A 21,318-nucleotide genomic window follows, 5' to 3' on the forward strand; every position below is an offset into this window, starting at 1 on the left:
TTTGAGATACATTCTTCTCAGGGGAGGGGCAGGCATCCACTTAGTATTTGGGGCTGGGACCAGCCCCCTAGACCTCTCCACTGATTCCCTACTCCGCGCCGGAAAGCCTCATCTTTATCCTGCGGAGTGACTCGTGAGTCTCAACTGTCGGCTTGGCAGTTAGTAGACCACAGTGCCATCTGGGCTTCTGAATATTGTGATACTCAGTCATTAATTCGTCGGAGATGGCAAACCGATATTGTACTGCTGTCCTATCTGTGGCTTAGGAAAGAAACTTCTCATCGACCACTGGGTGACTCTAGGTGTGGTTCCTGGAGGAGCTACAGGGAAAGCAAACTAGTGTTTTTTTATCCTTATTGACCAGTTTTTAATGAATAAAAATGTTTCTTCTCATCTTCAAGAATATGGCCTTTCTCCCCTTCATTATAAATGCCCAGATTTAGCGTGTTTTATGTGTTTTAACCAATTAAAATTATTACCCTGGTTGATATTTCAAGTGTCTCAGCTTTAGACAGACCACTTCAGATTGGCTCCGGAGCTCTTTGGACCCATCCTACTGGTCTCTGACTTCTAGTCTTCTAGTCTGAGAAGGGTTATTTGTACATTTCTTGGCCAGATATAGAATTCACTGTTTCTCCGAAGCCTTTTGGGGTAATGATATTTAGAGCACAATCTATTGCCATGTTCAGTAGACACAGCTAGAAAATAACCTTCTTGAAAAAACAATGCTTATGAGTTTATAGAGATTCTTCCAGTTCAAATTCAGGAGCAACGGGTTTTTACTTAAATTCCTTGATTGTATGTCGGTGTCTCTTTCTTCCCTTATTAAAACCCCCACAACAGTAACAAGAATATAAGGACACTTCCTGTATCTCACAATACACATACAACAGTCTGAAGATTTACAAGCCAACAAGTTATGATGATGGAAAACTATTTTTTTCATATTGAATCAGAATTCTGTTTCTTAAGGTGTATTTCTCACTCGTTATTGTAAGACACTTCGAATCGTTCTTGTTTCTTTCCATATGACCCCAGAACTCAAAAATGTACTATATCTATTTGTTTTGCTTTTCTTCTATGTATTTAGAAACGTTGAGGAAATATTAAAATGTTTGCATGGTCTGTAAGTCAAACCTACAAAAAAAAATATCATCAGAGCAGTCTAGTTTTAACCTCTGTCCTTCTCTAGAGAGACTTTTTTCCTTCCATTTCAGTTTTTTGTTGTCAGGTGCTGTTCCATCCATCCCAACCCATCGTCACCCCATGCACCACAGAACCAAACACCTCCTGCTCCTGAGCCGTCCCCACACTGGTGGGGAGGTTGATCCCATTGATGCAGCCACGTGCAATCCATCTAGTCCAGGGTCTTCCTCTTTCTTTCTGCCCCTCACTTTACCAAACATGATGTCCTTCTCCAGGGACTGGTCTCTCCTGACCACAGGTCCAAAGTGCGTGAGATAAACTCTCACCATCCTTGCTTCTAAGGAGCATTCGGCTGTACTTCTTTCGAGATAGATGTGTTTATTTGGGGAGCATCCCTTTTAAGAAATACAAACAAGTGCATTTATATCTTAATCTTCCCTTTCTGAGATAAACAATAGTGGTCTAGTGATTTTCAAAACAATGTAAAGTACTTAGATTATAAATGTTAAGCATATTAGTGGACTTTGAAATCTATAAACAGAGGATAGGATGATTTTATATTTATTTGAAAAATAAGGTAATTATGTGAATGCTTGACAACCTTTAAGACCCCCCGTTGTGATCAAAAAGAGGTATCAAAAAAGAAATGTTTGGTGAAAAGACTGATAATTGACAAGAAGACAATAAATTTTTTTCTCAGGAATATTCAGGATAAATGGTGGTGATGAAGACACGTTATCTCCAAAAAGCGTTTCTAAATTAAATGCATGACAAGCAGGTTTCTTTGAGAAGAGGGACTTATTTTCACCCCTCCAATGCATATTCTTTCTCCCAGATCGAATTGCTCAGAACATCATTAAGTCCCATTTGGAGACTTGCCAATACACCATGGAGGAGCTGCACCAGCTGGCCTGGCAAACCCACACCTACGAAGAAATCAAAGCGTATCAAAGCAAGGTAACTCTCGGGCTCTGTGCGCATGCTTGCTCTCTGTGGTCACCTTCTCTCTCGATGCAGACATTACTGACATTGTGGGCGCTGGTTCTTTGTTGGCAGGCGTTGTCCTGTGCATTGTGGGATGTGGGGCCACATTCCTAAATGTTAACAGCTGCGATGACCCAAAAGGGCTTTAGACCTTGCCAATTCTTTCCTGGGAGGCAAAGGCACTCCAATGGAAAAACACTGCCCCATTGGAGGGACCCAAGAGACTGACCATCCACCCGATGATTTTAGAACATTGATTTCTTAAGGTCAGGCAGGGAGCAGGATTAATTAAGAAATCACAATCATAATAAATGTCACAAATTTATACAACACAGATAAGGAACCAAGCATTCTTTTTTTCTTCTTCTTCTCGTGCCTGGTGTATTAAGAAGGAGCTAAGAAAAAAAGGGGACAATTTATGCTACATTATTAATATTATTACTATTATCTCATTGACTGTTTTTTCTTTATGTCCATTAAAAAGCTATTCCAAAAAGCCAAACCCACTGTCATTGAGCCAATTCTGGTTCACACTGGCCATATAGCACAGAATATAGTTGCCTCTTCTGGTTTCTGAAAAGACGATAAATCTTTAGAGGGATAGAAAGCCTCACCTTTCCCCCAGGAAAGAGCTGGTAGCTTCCAACTGCTGACCTTGAAGTTAGCCGTAACCACCCGATGCTACCAGAGCTTCCAGAACACTTATCAGAAGAAGGAATTGTTAGTGTTCCTCAGTGTTCAAATGTCATCCAGACCGCACTTACTGACGCGGCTGGGTTTCAAAGACCAGATTAGGATGCAAACCAACGTGCTGTGTGAAAAACAGAAGAAGGCCACATCAGATCACAAAATGGAGAATGACTAAATCGTTGCATTACTGCCAGATTATGTCATTACATAGCTGGGGAGCCAAGTTGACACGTAATCTTAACCATCATTCCCAAAATTATTACTGTATGTCGTTGCGGAGCAAAATGATCAGAGTAGGGTTGTGTTTTTTCCCACTGTGGTGATCAAGGCTAGCTGATGAGATAATCAGTAAGTACAGAGCTTGTGTACTTTACTCCGCTGTTTCTCAGTCTCGTAGATGGAATTTTAACAGTTTGTGTCTCTAAATATGTTACTTAATTTGTCTTAGTGGTTTTTCCCTTGATAATCTTTTCATTACAGAAAAAGAAAATACTGTTTCCATAAATTCTGGAAAAAGAATACAACACAAACATATTGCAAGTTTACTGTTTAATAGATATGCATGAAATGATATCAAGGAAGCCTTTGATTTTATTATCTCTCTCTCACCACAAGTTTGTTTTCACTTACTGACAAAGCTGGAATTTAAGTGAGTGGAAGGAAAGGTTGAAATTAGAGTAATAAATAATAACTATTTTATTTTATATCGTCCTCCATTGCCCCTCACCACTTTTCTGTTGTTCATCCCCCTGGGAGGAGGTTATATATATATATATTGATCCTTGTGATCCGTTCCCCTTTTCTCCCCCCACCCTCCCCTAATCCTTCTGGTATCTCTACTTTCATTGTTGGCCCTGAGGGGTTTATGTATCCTGCATTCCCTGTGTTGCGAGCTCTTATCTGTAGCATTGTGCATGCTCTTGTCTAATCCAATTTATAAAGTAGAATTGAGGTCATGATAGTGGGGGTAAGGAAGCACCAAAGAACTAGAGGAAAGTTGTGTGTTTCATCGGTGCTGTACTGCACCCTGACTGGCTCATCTCTTCCCTGTGACCCTTCTGTGAGGGATGTCCAATTGTCTACAGATGGGCATTGGCTCTCCACTCCATGCCCCTCCCCCATTCACCTTGGATATGGTTTTGTTCTGGGTCTTAGATGCCTGATACTTGATCCCTTCGACACCTCATGATCACACAGGCTGGTGTGCTTCTTCCATGTGGGCTTTATTGCTTCTGAGTTAGATGACCGCTTGTTTATTTTCAAGCTTTTAAGACACCAGATGCTATATCTTTTGATAGCCGAGCACCATCAGCTTTCTTCACCACAATTGCTTATGCACCCATTTTGTCCTCAGCGATCGTGTTGGGAAGGAGCATCAAAGAATGTCGGATTGTTAGAACAAAGTGTTCTTGTGTTGAGGGAGTACTTGAGTCGAGCACAATGTGCATCTGCAACCTTAATTCTCAACCTATAGATATGAGTACATAGTTCTATTCCCCTCTCGTTATATATATTTACATATGTACATGCCTGTATTTAGGCATCTATAAATGTCCTTTGCCTCCTGGTTCTTTCCTTGTTTTGTACTTTTGTCACTGTTGAGTATCAGCATTCAAGTAGATTAACACAATACCTTAGAAAACAGCATCTCACTCTTTTAAAGGAACTCAATTCCCACCTGAAATCCCAAGTGGCAGGTGACTGCCAGTAAGGCAAGGCTGGCTATTGTGTTGGCTCTCCCAGGAGTTCATGGCTCCTTTGACATCTTGTGTTTTCTTTCTCAAGTCTAGGGAAGCGCTGTGGCAGCAATGTGCCATTCAGATCACCCACGCCATCCAATACGTGGTGGAGTTTGCAAAGCGGATAACAGGCTTCATGGAGCTCTGTCAAAATGATCAAATTCTACTTCTGAAGTCAGGTGAGCAAGTGAAGATTCATGGGGATAAGAGACACCTGCTATAGACGGGGACACGATGGTGCCTCAACTCATTTGTTCTTAAAAAGCCTCCTTCCAATATCCGGCATATTTTTACCACCCACCATGTAAGCCCGCTCTCAAAGGAAACGCTTGGTAGTAGATATATGAATGGCCCGGTCCTCATCCAGCTCTCCTTTGAAGTCAAATACAATTTTGCTTATTGAAAGTGGAGCTATTAATCGCAGAGGCTGGGACACCCAGCTTGACATGCAGTGCGAGTAATTAGTGTGTCAAGGTGGCTGAATCACTGAGCTGGCGCTAAAGCACACTACTTGCCTTCTGTAGAGGAAGAAAAATTCCTGGCTGGCTGGGCTCTGCCTCTGTGGTCATTGGGATCATTTTAATGAGTATTGCCTGCAGCCGGTGTACACCAGGAGAAATGTTACTGTGCTCCAATTTTTCCCTCGGCCTCCCTCACACGCGCTGACAACCGCACAGCCACCTAGCAAGCAAGTGCAAACAACTCTGAAAAAGATTGGCTTTGCACATGCTCTCACCCAAACAAGCAGCGTTTGTCTCCCTTCCACCCCTTTCAAATTCGAAAACAAGAACCAGTGTGGGGTTTGTCCTGTCATCGGGGCCCTAGAAGACAAAGCAGAAATGCCCCTTGCAGGTTTATGACACTTTAACCCTTTACAGGATTAGAAAGCCTCATCTTTCTCCTGAAGAGTGGTGGGTTGTTTTGATCTGCTGACCTTGTGGTTTGCAGCCCAACTCCTATGACCCTTATGAGTCAGAATTGACTCGATGGCACTGAGGGTGGGTGCTTTTTATGTTACCTTTAGTGGTCCTGGACCATAGTAATAATACTATTCTTTATATATATATATTAAATACTGTTACATATTTATGTCTATGTAGGACATCTCATCGAATCATGTGAGATTGACATTCTGATTTCCATCTGATAGAGAATAGGGCAACGGCCCACAACAGTGCAAGGTCCTGGTCAGTGTTCCAACGTCATCACGTGGCAGAGTTGGCATTTGAACTTGATTCAAGTTTAGGGTTGATTCTAAATTCCTGCTGCTTCGTTACCAGATGATGCAAATTGACGCAAACCAATTTGCTTAAGCACTAATCTGATGTATGGAAAATGGAAAACCAGTGTGCTCTGTACACTTTTACTTAAATCACAATAAACAGTTAAAAAATAAAAAAGTTCATGAACTAGATTTGCCATGCTACAAAAGTTCTGTTGGGGTCAATTATGGTCAAAGGTATATAAAGAATTGAAACTCATTTGAATAATAATGTTAAAATGATAAGAAGTGTATAGTACAGTATTAAAACTTATTCCTGGCCTTAATGGGAGCCATCCTTGAGATACAGTTTATTTTCAATTCCTCAAATAAATATCAAGGGAACTTTATTTCTAACAAAGTGGTTTTCAATATGGAAATGAATCTCAAGGAGTTTTGCATGTGTGTGTGTGTGTGTGTTGAAATTCCTAAAATCTCCTGACCTGTGTGTAGTAATAACCTCATGATAACACATGTACTTTCCTGTTTGTTTTCCTCACCTAGGTTGCTTGGAAGTGGTTTTAGTGAGAATGTGCCGTGCCTTCAACCCGCTAAACAACACTGTCCTGTTTGAAGGAAAATATGGAGGGGTGCAAATGTTCAAAGCCTTAGGTAAGTTCCCCTTTGACGACACCCTCTTCTTAGCTATCCTCTGGCTCTCCACTTATGTCAACATGCAGGCATGCGTACATTCCTTGATCCTGCCAGGTGAACAACAACAATGAACATTAACAACAGTGGGCGGATTTGATTCTGGCTGGCGACTCCGTGTGACAAAGTAGAGCTGGACTGAACAGGGTTTTCAAGGCTGTGGGCTTTGAGGAATAGACCAGCAGACCCTTCATCTGGGGTGCCTCTGGGTGGGTTTGCGTCCCCAGCCTTTTGGTTGGTTGAATGATTAACCATTTGCACCACCAGAGATTCTTCATGTGAACTCATATTCTAAAAGGGCTGGTCTAAGCCAGTCTGCATGTTTCTTCTGACTCCCAGTTTGAACGGTTATGGCTTCAAATGTAAAAGGCAGAAGACATCATGGAGGCTGGGAAGACCCTGCTGCCCTCAATTTGATTCTGAGTCATTGGCCCCTACGTCTCATTAGGAAGTAAATAAGGATGCCTTCTGAAAGGGTTGGAATGCATCAAAGGTCATTCTTTGCAGAACCAACTTTACTTTTACCTTCTATTTTATTGCTTTTAAACGTGTATCATAGACACACACCCTGCAAACTTTCAAGAGGCAGCCTGTTAAGTTTCTTTTTGAAATTGATAATCAGGAATGACAATGTTTAATTAAAAGAGGGCTACCCCAGATGAACATTGGGCTTCTACTCAAGTACTCTCTCAACACAAGAACACTTTGATCTATTAACCTGGCATTCCATAATGCTCACCTTCCCGACACAATTGCTGAAGACAAAGTGGGTGCATAAGCAAATATGGTGAAGAAAGCTGATGGTGCCTGGTTATCAAATGATACAGCATTTGGGGTCTTAAATGTTTGAAGATAAACAAGCAGCCATCTAGCTGAGAAGCAACAAAGCCTACATGGATGAAGCACGTCAGCCTGTGTGATCACGAGGTGTCGATAGGATCAGGTATCAGGCATCAAAGAACAAAAAATCATATCATTGTGAATGAGGGGGAGTGCAGAGTAGAGTCTCAAAGCCCATCTTCAGGCAACTGGACATCCCTTACAGAAGGGACGCAGGGAAATGAGGCAATCAGGGTGCAGTATAGCACCAATGAAACATACAACTTTCCTCTAGTTCTTTAATGCTTCCTCTCCCCCCACCCCCCACCCCTCTATCATGACCCCAATTCTACATTACAAATCTGGCTAGCTTGTACAGACAAGATCTGAAAACACAGGGAATCCAGGACAGATAACCCCTCAGGACCAATATTGAGAGTAGCCATACCAGGAGGGGAAGGGAAAGGTGGGGGGGTGGTAGGGGGAACAGATCACAAAGATCTACCTATAACCCCCTCCCTGGGGGACAGACAACAGAAAAGTAGGTGAAGGGAGACGTCAGAAAGTGTAAGACATGAAAAAAAATCTATAAATTATTAAGGGTTCATGAGGGAGAGAGGGTCAGGGAGGGAGGGGAAAAATGAGGAGCTGATACCAAGAGCTCAAGTGGAAAGAAAATGTTTTGAAAATGATGATGGCAACAAATGTACAAATGTGCTTGACACAATTATGTGGTAAGACCTGTAAGAGCCCCCAATAAAATGATTTATTTTAAAAGAGAGGGTTTCCCTGTTAATTTATGATGTTCTAAGGCATACAGAGTCGACACTGATCTACAAAAATGGTTTGCAGGTTATTCTTAATGGAGGACCAGAATTCTTGCATATCTGAAAGTGTCGTGTCCCATTCATAGCCAGTCATCAGTCCAGGCACCCGGATAGGAAGAACATTAGCAGTGATGGGCTAATGCCAGGAAAGTTTTCACCGAGTGATTGAACCATTTGTTCCATATCCTGCTCGTGGACATCAAAAAAGGACACCACTCTTTCACCTCTTGTGCTGTTAGCTGATATGGTAGCCAACTGCAAACCCATCAGGGCTGGCAATATTTCCTTTCTGCTCTTGATACGCATCCATGCCATCTCCAAGGCTAGACTTTCAAGGAAGAAGGAAAAGCCTTGGCAAGCAATTTCAGTATATTTCCAGCTTCATGAAATAAACATTTCCCAGGGAACCATGTAGGGACAAAGCCGGGTTTTGTAGAATTCGTGATGGCTGGCAACTTACTTGTGAGTCATCTCTTAGAAGGTGAAAATACAGAAGCCCGAGCCCTTTGGTCATATTTTCAGGGAATTTTCCAAATTGGAGAGTCCCTTACCTCTCTTCCCTAAGAAGTTTCTACCAGCTCAGTTTGAGGCACCTGGACATCTGACATGTGTAGGTTCGGGGCCACTGGGGCTGGAAGCCCTGTGCCCTTTTTAACGTAGATTTTTTTTGTGATGAAAATCACCATTCTAGGAGTTCCAAAATCCCTTTTAAAAAAACACATTTTTAATTGAAAATAACTTCATGCTCATAGGATTAGATAATGCATTCCCAAGCAGAAAGTGCATTGGAAGGTATAGTCTGTCCACTTGCTTCTCAGGGGTAGTGTTAATTTTGATTACCTGGTCAAGATGTTGCCCCGTCTCTTCACTCTAAAGCTGCTCTCAAGAAGCCTTAGTGACACAATAGTTAAGTGCCCAGTGTCTTCCAGAAAAGTTGGCCGTTCAAACCCATCAGCCACTTCATAGGAGGAAGACAATGACTGTCTGCCTTCATCAAGGTTAAAGCCTTGGATACGCTGTGGACAGTTCCACTTTCTTCCACAGGGTCGCTGTAGGTCAGGATAATTACTCTCAAATCACTCTTTTACACCAATATTAATATTAACCCAAACCTTGGATTGGGTTATTAACCCAAATCATGTATTTGAACTCATAGCAAACCAATGTGTGTCAGAGTACAAACATAGGCGTTTCAGTGACGGACTTTGGGGGGAAATATACTGCCCGGTCTTTCCTCTGAGAAACAGTTAAGTGGACTTTGACCACAAACCTTTCTGTTAGCATCTGAAAGAAGCCATTTGGACACCCAGGTACTCGTTTATTCTTTACAGGAACTTAGAAATAGTCTCCATATCTAGTGTACAAAACTCTGCGGCAGCTTCTTAATGATGCAGTTTCTCAGAGCTTCCCGGGGCCACTTACTAAATTTCATTTCCTGTTCTCTCGTTCTTTATAGGTTCTGATGACCTAGTGGATGAAGCATTTGACTTTGCAAAGAATCTGTGCTCCTTGCAGCTGACTGAAGAAGAGATTGCCTTGTTCTCATCTGCTGTTCTGATATCTCCAGGTAGGGTGGCCCGAAGTCCCTGCCTTTTTTCCTCATGGAAAACCTGGTTTACGGTCTTGGCTATTAGCAATACTAATGTAAGCCAATGTGTTCAGGAGAACAAGATTTTTCTTTATCAACCTTACAATCCTTTTGGACATAGTAAAGGAAAACGGACAAATCAATTGCTGTGACCCATTTTGTACTGAAATCAAAGGGATCTTTCTAGATTGAGAGAAGCAGAATTGTTCCTAAATGGATCATGAGACCAGCTAGTGACCTAGGTTTTACAGCTGCGTTCTGTTTGAACTTGAAGAAGAAAGGCTATCGGGGGACATGGCCAATAGGGTGAGTCTTGGTTGCAATATACTTAAGTGACAGATCCTAGGAACTAAAATAAGTCAAAGGTAAACATTCCCCTCTTTAGATACTGTTCATGGTTGGCTTCTCAGACCAAATTAATGGTGGTTTGCTTATCTGAGCAAAGCAGTACCTCTTCTCTTAGCAGGAGCGTTGCTGTTTGAGGTTGTGGAGTCAGTTCTGTCCCACGGCAGCCCCGTGTGTGCAGAGAAGAACTGCTCCGTAGAGTCTTCAAGCGTTCCACCTACACAGAAGCCAACAGCCAGGACTTCCTTCCATGGTTTTCTGGCTGAGTTTCTTGAAGGTGTCTCCGAGTTACTTAAGAGGGTTAACTTTTCCACCAGTAGCTCAGTGAATAACTGGTCGCTCTACCCAAGATTGGGAGCCTTAAGAGGAGATGAGCACCTCGAAGCGAACAATAGCTCCTGCTGAAGATGGCCAGGGAGGGGGACAGGAAGGGTCTACGATGTAGACACAGATATTCTAATACGAGTTATGTTTTGTGTGACCTTCAACACGTGACCTCTCCGAATTCCAGTTTCCTCATCTCTAAAATCATCACTAAGATCGGTTTGAACTCTAAAACAGCATTAAGTTACCAAAAAATGTTTCAAAGAAGTAGAGCCATGACCAAGCCCAACCCACTGGCGTGAGTGGGTCGCGACCCCTGTGACCTGTAGAACAGAGCAGAACTGCCCCTGTGGGTTCCCGGGACTGTGAGCCGTACAGGAGCAGGAAGCCTTGTCTTCCTGCCCCAGAGCGACTGCTCAGCTTGCTGTTAGCAGCCCAGCAGCAAATGGCCCACTGTGCCACGAGGACTCCACAAGGCAGGGCAAGGTATATTTTTAAAAGAAACAAACAAAACACGGTTGCCCTGAAGTCCATTTTGACTCACGGGGAGTCCCTGTGTGTCAGAGTAGAATTGTTCCACAAGCTGGTGTGCAGTCTACTGCCTGGCCTGCTGGCTCTGCTCCGACCAGCCACCTTCAGAGTGGCCGGTGGTACTGGACGTCTGACCTTGCAGTTCGCACCCCAACTTGTGAGCACTACCCAGGGACCTAATAGCATAAAATAACCCCAAAATTGTCAAAGACATTAAGGTGTGATCGTGTTTATGGGTCAAATAAAACTGTCGAAAATGGAATATTTTTTAAGCATTGCTTGCTATCATTAGAATGCTAATAAACATGTGGCTCGCTATTTAGTTAAAAAGGGAACTCAAGAATCATTAATCCAGTTGTCTGTCAAGTTAGATTTGGGGTCCTGGACAGCATGGTCATTGACAACTCTTTATAGGAAAGACATGTTCCTCCTTAATATTTTGGTCAAGAGACTCTCTCCTATAACTCTAGAGACAAGATTGCTTTCTTATACGCTAATGTATTGTCAGTGATGTTACACCATCTGTTGCTACCAATAATTTCAGCCTCTACACTTTCCATCACTTAGATTTTATTATTCCTAATATAATCCCTGATAGATTCATCCAGTGTGTGTGTGTGGGGGGGAGTGCCTTTATTTCTTTTAAAAAAAAATCACTTTATCAAAAACAAAGATTAGTTATCACTCCAAATATCATTAATGACAATTTCCTTTTTTTTTCAGTTATATTTTTTTCTTTAATCATTTCATTGGGAGCTCGGACAACTCTTATCACAATCCGTACATACATCCATTGTGTCGAGCACATTTGTACATTCGTTGCCATCATCATTCTCAAAACCTTTGCTTTCTACTTGAGCCCTTGATATCAGCTCCTAATTTCCCCCCTCCTCCCTCCCCACTCCCCTTCCTCATGAACCCTTGAAAATTTATAAAGTATTATTTTGTCCTATCTTACACTGTCTGACGTCTCCCTTCACCCACTTTTCTGTTGTCCCTCCCCCAGGGAGGAGGTCACATGTAGATCCTTGTCATCGGTTCCCCGTCTCCACCCCACCTTCCCTCCACCTTCCGGGTATCGCAACTCTCACCACTGGTACTGGTACTGGCACAATGCCATTTATGGCACAATTTCTTGTATGGCTGTGTCACAAATCAAGCCTGTTTCTCTGGGCCTTTTCATCATCTTCTTCTTCTATCATTTTATCCTAAAGATCCCCGGTCCTGTCAGCACAAAGAAGTAGCGAGAAATACCATTCCTGAGAGCAACTACATGCCAAGTTATACTTCTCCCACTTCTCTCATTGTTTGTGATGATTCCCAATGAGTGGTTCATTGCAGGACGATTTCTAACCCTCGGGGTTTATGGTTTTCTCTCGGGTGACTGCTTGCTCAAAGGAGTCCTTGTAGATTCTTTCTCCTCTTTGGATACACTTGTGCCAAGTCAACTGGTCCCTAGGAGTGCATAGTTAAGATATGGCATATCAAGTCTGGTTCCTGAGGGCTCCGCCTTAGAGAGCAGAGAGGGCTCTGAACGGTCCTTGAAGACGCGATGTCACAGAAGGAAGGGACGTCTGCTCTTGATGGGTTAGAAATCAGCTCAGCTGATTGGGCTTCTTCTAGAAAGGGCTGTGACAGCCATCAAATCCTGCTGAGTTGGGAAGCATGACAGCTGTCCTGTGGGATGCAGCGGAGGAGCGTCATTCCGTCTTGAGAGCAGAGCCATACTCAAGAACCGGCAACGACTCCCCATCCCCTGCTTGCCTCCCTGGTCTCGCACCACCTTCAGAAAGAGAAGGAAGACAGATGGACAGCTTTTCTAGATTCCATTTCGTGCCAGGTGCCAACTTCCCCTTGGTTCTAGCGTGCAAGCCACTGTGTTTTCTACTCCACACGGAGGAGGGCCGGGAGAAGGGAGGAAACTTAATTTCTTCGGATGGACAATTGTCACTGCGGGCTTTTGTACTCCTTTACGTAAGCGTTTGCCTACCGGTTTGCGAGACTTGTTCTTGCCCTGTATAAGATGACAGAATCGGGTTTCTCACCTGCCCTGAACTGTGCTCAGGAGGATCACGTCCGAGTTCTTCTCCATGAGTCCTTGTTTAGCATTTGAATATTCTAGTTGTCTCGTCATTGCGGTTCTGGCCAAAGGCATGGATGTTGGCTTTCTTTTGTCACGGTGGTGTACAAAGCCGATAGAAAAAGAGAAAGAAAAGAGGAAACTGGAGAAAGAAGGATGAATGGAGAGGGAGAGAAGGAAAGAAAAGAAGGAGGGAGCAAAGAAGGAATTTTCCCTACCCACCATTGAATATTACGGTGTTTTCAAATGTCTCCAGAACAACTTTTCAAAATTCACTTTTGTGCTCAGGCTACGTAAATTTTCACAAAGACTCAGCTTCGTGTCTGATGAGGAAATAAGTTCAGAAAGGGAAAAGGATGGTTTTGAATATAAAAAAGTTTCTTGTACAATGAATTTTTTGCACAAATGGAAAAAAAAATTTTTTTTCTAGAAATCAGTTACTTCCACTTTGAAAGAAAATCTGGTGATAGTGTAAGGAGACATGAGTTGCCCCAGACAACAAGAAACACAACAGAATTTGGTTGCACCCTGATTTTCTACGACAATGTTTTCTGTGTCGCCAAAGCCGCCTTTAGAAACAATTTAGAACTAGCAATATGAAATGCCTCTAAAATCCAGCATGTGTGCTAGCAGATCCCTTCTCCTTGCTTATTAATTCTGTTTTCCTTTGTCAGACCGAGCCTGGCTGATAGAACCAAGGAAGGTCCAGAAGCTTCAGGAAAAAATTTATTTTGCACTTCAACATGTGATTCAGAAGAATCACCTGGATGATGAGACGTTGGCAAAGGTAATTTTTCAGACCACAATCCCACTCTCAGTAAAAGAGGGAGCAGAAATAGCCTAGTCACCCCGCGAGCGGATGTTGTGAGCAGCAGCAGTTTGGAAAAGAACACCATCCGTTTTGAGATGCACGTGGTGGAAAGGAGCCCGGTGTGCGGAATCGAGTTGAGAATGTCTCCCGGAGGATGCTATTGACAGATGTGACCTTCAGGCAGAGGAAGGCGTTTGAAAGGAACTGAGAGCCTCATCTGAAGAGGAGGAAGTGGCTAGGAAGGGAACATCAAATAGGTGATGTTCAAAATCACAGGGGAAGTAGAGAAGGCTTTGTGGCACGTTGGGAGTCACACCTAGACAGAAGGGTGGGCCAATTTTGATTCAAAATAAGGAAAAATGATCAATTGATGAGATTTACTGAACAAAGGGTGCCTATTTTCTGAAGGTGTGAGCTCTCCATCATTGCCTAGCCTCCTCGACTGGTAGATTATAAAAGGTGGGCCCATCTGGGGTGGAAGCTGAGGTGGAATGGTTTGTAAATTTCCCTTCAATGCTAATCTCTTCTTGCAGGATTTCTAAAGCTGAGATGAAAGGTCAGCTCTATAGTCCTTTACAAACGGGGAACTCTTTCAAAGGCAAAATGCATGCAACTATGCTAACAACTGCTTGATTGGGTTAAATTACAAATGATGATCTCTTTTCAAAAAAAGTAGTAGGGAGGAAGCTGTTTATCAAAGTAAAATAATCCCAAAAGGAAAAGTCATTTTCTAATTATTGAGATCTGGTATTATTTTAGATCTTATCATTGATTTCTTAAGAAATGGAATTTTTTCAGAAGGACAGATTATTTCAGATCTTAAGCTAGCTTTTATTTCTTAAGGACTGGAATTTTGTAGAGGGTAAGAAAGTAGAAAATGGAGCTTACTCTCGTTAAAGATATTTTTATCATTAAAACCTTCCCATTCTGTCCTGGAAGTTCTTTATTTGAAAAAAAAAAAAGGAAGAAGAAGAAAGAGAAGGTACAGACTCTATTTGGAGGCATTGTCAGATTTTACTTTGCCCGTACAAAGAGCAGTGCTATAAAAAAATTAATTAAAAAACCCTCCATGAATAAATATACTGCTTCATTATGGTAACGTTTTGTCAAATCTAACACATCACCAGAAAGAACATTTCCACACTAGAGTGCTCACCCTTTGCAGTGTAACTCTTCACATATTATCTGTGTGACCAAGAACATATCAGCTGGTCTCTCCGCCTTCGTTTGCTCCCAGACAAGAGCAAAACTTCATAAGGCTTTCAGCTTCACTAAACAGAAAGGACCATCATTATATGTACGGATCTCGATAGCACCCAGGTTCGATTGGCTCACAGCAACCCTGTGGATGTCAGAGGAGAACTGCTGCCTGTCAAGTTCTCAGTGGCCTAGTGTTAGGAAGTAGATTGCGGGCCTTTCTCCTGATACCTCTGGGTGTACTCAACCCTCCCAGTTAACAGAGAGCACTCTGTAACTCCCTGTAGGGTTCTGGGCGATGCAAACCATGTGTGCTCCACAGCAAACATAGAACTTGGCGCTTTGAAACCCCCCCCCCCCCAAGGTGGCCCAGAAGTATGGAAATCTGCTACCATAAAAATTACAGACTAGAAGACCCGGGTGGGGGAGTTCTATCCTGTGACGCGTGGAGCCTCCATGAGTCAGAATTACCTCGACAGCACAAGTGCGGGTTTTAGATTTTGTTTTTGGTCCATCTCCCTGGTGGAATACACACATGCTTTCTGTGTTTGGGCTCTTCCCAAAAATTTTGTCAAGACCATCACCACCCTAAAATTAAGGTTTTGATAAAAAGCCAGAATTACCTATAACCTGTCCCTATTCTGCTTAGAATTGTCTGCTTGTCAAAACAACAACAAGACAAAACCTCAGTACCCTCGTTTGTAAAAGGATCTCCTTTGTTGCTCCTGTACAATGTGAGATTCGGATGAGCTACGCACTGCATAGACATTCAGACCCTGCGAAATCAGGAGCAGTACTCCCCTAAGAGCAAAATTGTCATGCTTAAACCACTTTCTCCTTCATCGTTTCCTGGTAAGATGTGAACCTTTAGCGTATTTGAGATAGAAATGAGGCTGGGAAAGTCAGCTCTAAACGATCAACTATGTAGCTCAAACCCTCTCACCTTCCTCCATCTTTAGCAAGAAAACACACCAACTAACTTCATTCCTTAGAGGGAATATTCAAAGCTAGGGTTCAGAGAAACCATTAAAAGTAGTTTTCTACTGGCTTAATATTCCTTGGAGCCAGATAACAGAGCACTGCTTCCAAGTTATATGCAACTCCACTTAACTCACTGGCATCCAGTTGGTGCCAACTCATAGCTACCTATAGGGCAGGGTAGAACTGTTCGTGTGGGTTCCCCAGACTGTCACTGTTTACAGGAGTAGAAAGCCTGTCTTCTCCCAAGGAGCGATTGTGGAATAGAATGCACACTGGATTGGTGTTAGTCTGAGTAGACTAGAGGAACAAATTCATGGAGACGCATATGTGAATAAGAAAGAGGTTTGGATACAAGAGCAATAGAATATTGAGAAAACATCACAGCCCAGTCCAGATCAAGTTCATAAGTCCAATATTAGCCCACATGTCAAATACCAATCTATAGAGTCCCCTTCAGACTCACGAAACATATGCAATGATGCCAAATGCAGGAGGATCACAGGCCAGTGGGTAGAAAGTCTTTGGGTCCAGTGGCATTTTAAGCATCTCAGTGCTGGCAGGGGTCTCTCTGTGGCTTCTCCAGCTCCGGAGGTCTGTTTTCATCAGGGTAGGTTCATGTGGCTTCTCCAGCGCCATGTGTCTTGTCAGTAGAATGTCTCTCAGGGAGTGAGCAGAGAGAGAGAGAGAGAGAGTCTCCCACCCCCAAGGAGAAAAATACAAGAGTTCCCAGAATCCTCAAGAGGCGGCCATGCCCACACAGAGGCCTCATCGGCTATCTCCCGATTGACAGACTAGACTCTACCCCTTCACTCCTACTCCTCTCAAGTCCCAAAATGACACCAGGTTATATAACTACCACGGGATTCTCGTTTATCCCAGCTCTGCACTGTGTGTCTTGGGACAATCACACCATTGGTCTGAATCTGATTCCTCAGGGGTGGCACCCCAGCCAGGGTGAGGGGGTACCTGCTCTCAAGTTCCCTGCTGCTTTCACGTTCCATGTATAGGAGGCACCCCTTCAAACTCACACCCCTCAAAATAATGTTGTTGATATAGCTGATACCAAGTTGACTGCTGACTCATGACAACCCATGCACAAAGGAACAAAATGCTGCCTAGTCATGAACCAGCCCCATGATCAGATGGCTGCTGCTCAGACCATTATGATCCATAGGGGTTTCATTGGTTGATTTTAGAAGTGGGCTTTCCTTCCTAGTCTGTCTTAATCTGCCGAAATCTATTTGGCATTGTCACTTAAAAGTAAGATTTTTGTTTGATTAGGGAATCAATTGCAAATTATGTTTGACGAGATTGAACTATGGAATGATATGACATATGCAAAGTTAAAACAACAACAGCAAAAAGATCCAGGAATCAGTTTGGGGCTCACACTAAATCCTAGCTCCAACTTAAGAACAACTAGTTCTTACATCATGGCTCTGCTCAATATTCACCTTCATTAAATGATCACTGAAGACAAGGTTGCTACAGCAAAGTGTGGTGAAGAAAGTAGATGGTGCCCGGCTATCAATTGGAATAGTGCCTGGGGTCTTAAAGGCTTGTATTCAAATAAGCAGCCATCTAAGTGAGGAGTCAACTAAGTCCTCATGGAAGAAGCACATCAGCTTGTTTGATCCAAAGATGACAATTATAAAACTCAAATATGCCAGATGATGCACAGCGGTACAGATGGGAATTGGAAACGCAGGGAATCTAGGACAGATGAACCTCTCAGGACCAGGGGTGACAGTGGTGATACCAGGAGGGAAGGAGGGTGTAGAAAGGGGGAATTGATCACAGGGAGCTACATATAACCTCCTCTCTGGGGGACGGGCAGCAGAGGAGTGGGTGAAGGGAGAAAAAGAAAAAAAAAGAAGAAAAGATAACTCAAATATGGTGGAAAGTATCCGAGCTAAAATTATGAGCATCCAATTTGTAGAAGGCTATGGAGAAGAAAGGGAACCCAAATCCCATCTGTAAAGTATCTAATCAGATTGAGCCATTGACAGATCCATTCTAGCCAAAGGCAAGAGTCTCAGACAGCTTTACTATCAGGCAGAAACCATTATAATCTTGATTAGACTGAATCATACTTGGTATTTAGCAAGTGGACCTCCCTGTAGACATGACCTGTATTTGTACTGGGTGTAAGTGTCTCTTACTTCTTCCATGACAGAAATTTCTTCCCTAACTTTTTGAATGCTGATGGGGCTCTTTTCCTTCTTATGAATTATTTGTAGTTTTCTCTTTATACTATTATGATTTGATCCTTATCACCTTAGTGCAATTTTGTTTTTAATTGCTTTCTGTTGTGTTTCGTGGAGTGGATGCATAATGAGAATAATGAATACAAGGGGTTATGGGAAATTCAGGCGTGGGGGAAGGCAATTTCAGGTGTAGATAATGAAGGCAGGAGCGGGGAGGGAACACTGGAACTAACTGTGATTGCACAACTCATTTTAAAGGCGGTTTAACCAATGGGGGCAGGGGGATGCTCTAAGATTGATGTGGTGGTGATGGTACAATTCTCCCTGATGTGATTGAACAATTGAACTACTGAATTGTATGATATGCAAATTATGTACCAATCAAATTGTTGAGGGGGAGTAACATTTTTATTTAAATCCAAGGATATATTTCAATCCCACCATTGATTAACTCATGATTTTAGTAATGCTCCCTTGTGCCTTCACAATCAATAGAGACATTCTGCCTCTACACCATCTCTAAAGCCGTAACACTCATTCTATACTGGTTGTTTAAAGAGCTGTTGAAGACTCTAGAGAACACAATGAGACCTAGATCTCCAGAAAAAATGCACACTTAACCACAATGTTGCGCTCATAGCCCAAGGGCCCCCTCCAAATCCCCAGCTGGATGGTTTTATCTGCCCTGGATGTAATGCGCAGAGGATCGGTGATGCTCCTTAGAGCCTGAACAGGTGTAACAAACATCAGGTTAGAGGCGTGGAGGTCATGTATGATATTGAAGTGTTCTGCAAAAGAACAGTCTCCAGCACACTGTCTGACATGTGTTTAGGTAGCAGTGGTCGATCTGGACTCCCTGTGTGAAAATCAGGGGACTCTGTGTTCATGAACCCAAAAGTTTCAAGCCCGACATGTTAATCAGGATTTTGTATTAGAGGTACAAATACTTCAAAGATCCAGCTTTATATACAGCCTATTTAATGACTCGCCATTCATTAGCTGTAACCCTAGATTTGTGATTTGACCTCTCTGTGCCTCAGTTCTCTCCTGTGTAATATGTGATGGGAGCTTTCAATCCCAAACGGTTACTTTGAAAATCCAATGAGAAATAGATACAAAAGCAAACTCCCTGCCCCCCGAGTCACTGCCGACCCATAGCAACCCCACCGAGGAGGAAAGGACGGCCCCTGTGGGTTTCCAAGACCGTAACCCTTGACAGGAGCAGAAAGCCCTGCCTTTCTCCCAAGGACTAGCTATTGGTTTTGAACAGCACACCTTGCAGATCACAGTCCCACAAGTAACCACTATGCCACCAGTGCTCCATATATGATGCACGTCCATGCTAAACCGTATGGAAGTGCCGCTGTAGTTGTGGGCAGAGAAAGGGGGATATAATTGCTATCTAAGGCTCTCGCCAGCGGGATTGTTGTCCAAGAGATGATACTATTTGAGCAAACCACTGATGAGTAAAGATGCTTCCAAAGGACAGAAGTTGGGCAGGTGAGGAGGTGGAGGATGGCCTTCCATGTGATGGGGCAATGCTATGGAAGTAGGAAGATGGGAGGCGTGTTCAGTCTATAACAGATTTGGGTGCCAAGAAAAGAGAAAACGCTGGTCACTTTCCCAACAGCATGTAGGGGAAAGGGATGTATTTATAGTCTTCTATTTACACATGTAAAAATATATATGTATAAATAATGTTCCACATATACTTTTAAGCCCCATCTGACTAGGGGAGGCAGCCCATCTGTTCTCTGGGCTCCACTTTCCTCATCTGGGAAACAAGGGGGTTGAGCTGGACGATCTTCCAGCTGGTCCTTTCAGTACTAGCATTCTTTGACCCCGAAAGAGAAAAATCAAGGTTCCTCTTGACTTCCTCTTTTGCCCTCCAATGCCCAATCTCAACGCACTGTGGGGTTTTCATTTTTTTCAAGATGCATTAGACACATTTATCATTGTTACCATAAGTGAATAAAAGGACCGATTCCACTAAGTCTTGCAAATCCAAATTAGTGCTGCGTGCACTCTGGGAACGGAGTGTCGAATGGCTCTCCAGATCACAGTGGACTCTATCTCCAGAGGCTGTGTCTCTGCGTGCTTTCAAGGGGGCCCGTTGGCATGTGCTTTGAGTGTGGTGACCGCCTCTGTGAGAAGCATCCTTCCTATATGAGGATGGCGACAGGGATTCAGGACCAGTGATTCTCCTTCTTCTGCACTCAGGGGCTCCACTGCTCGGGGTGCGGGGAGCTGGGTCATAAAGCAGCGAATGCTTCAGCTGCAAATATTGGGGGTGCTTCTCTTCTCTGGGCTTTATTCAAAGCGGTGGCCATTGAATGGACTCCAGTTAGTTTAGTAGCCATCCTGCGTGTGTCCGACCAGAGCTGTGCTCCGCGGCTTGTCAGGGGATGATTTGTGGGGTCGGGTGTTTTTCCAGAAGCCCATGGGCAGGCTTTTCTTCCAAAGTAGCAGATGCCTTTCAGATAGCACCACCCATGCACTCTGCTTCTTTTATCATGCGCATACTGGAAAGTTCTTAAACCGGGAATGTGCATTGCAATGGAATAGGATGAAATGACATCCCCTATAGCCACCATCCAGTGGTAGCTCAGGAGCCCCCCTCAGGCTTCTTCACCATAGCAAAGACATTTTAAAATAGCACAAGAGTAGGAAAAGTATAGGAAACTGTCCAACATGGTCTCCAGTTTTACATTTGGTATCTGCTGAAGAAACATAGCACTAGCTATGGATAGTTTTCCACTTCAACCCACAGTGATTCTGAGTGTGCGCTGTTCATGCAGGGGAGAGGCGAGGGAATTGTGAATGCACGTGGCCTCTGCCTTTGGGGTGTCCTTGAGGAATTCCTGTGACAGATGAGAGTTTTTCAGTGTTTATAGTTTGCTGGCATACACTCCAGGTCCTATACCCAGAAATCGCAAGTATTGTCCCACAGACTGGAAATGAGAAGACAGGTTTTCATGACTTCTCACTCATCAAGTTTCAAGCTGATAGACTAATGAGAGCTCTTTGGTTACAAGGAACAGAAACTTACTTACACTGTCTGTGTGAGTCTGGGTACATTAGAGAAACAAACCCACAGAGACTCATGTGTAAGAGAGAGTTTTATATAAAGGTTAAGT

The 21,318-nt window shown here is 43.2% G+C and overlaps 1 protein-coding gene across 1 annotated transcript in view; it reads left to right on the forward strand.

Moving 5' to 3' along the window:
* RORB (RAR related orphan receptor B) overlaps window positions 1-21,318 on the forward strand; it is a 93,252-nt gene that overhangs the window by 63,744 nt on the left and 8,190 nt on the right. Inside the window, exons 5-9 of the mRNA XM_045288527.1 lie at window positions 1,982-2,103; window positions 4,606-4,738; window positions 6,325-6,432; window positions 9,574-9,684; window positions 13,660-13,772. Coding sequence (XP_045144462.1) covers window positions 1,982-2,103; window positions 4,606-4,738; window positions 6,325-6,432; window positions 9,574-9,684; window positions 13,660-13,772 — 587 coding nt within the window. The remainder of the gene's footprint in view (window positions 1-1,981; window positions 2,104-4,605; window positions 4,739-6,324; window positions 6,433-9,573; window positions 9,685-13,659; window positions 13,773-21,318) is intronic.

Source organism: Echinops telfairi, unplaced genomic scaffold, assembly GCF_000313985.2.
Source record: "Echinops telfairi isolate 266 unplaced genomic scaffold, ASM31398v2 ScPeMD7_22;HRSCAF=79, whole genome shotgun sequence".
NCBI classification, from domain to species: Eukaryota; Metazoa; Chordata; class Mammalia; order Afrosoricida; family Tenrecidae; genus Echinops; species Echinops telfairi.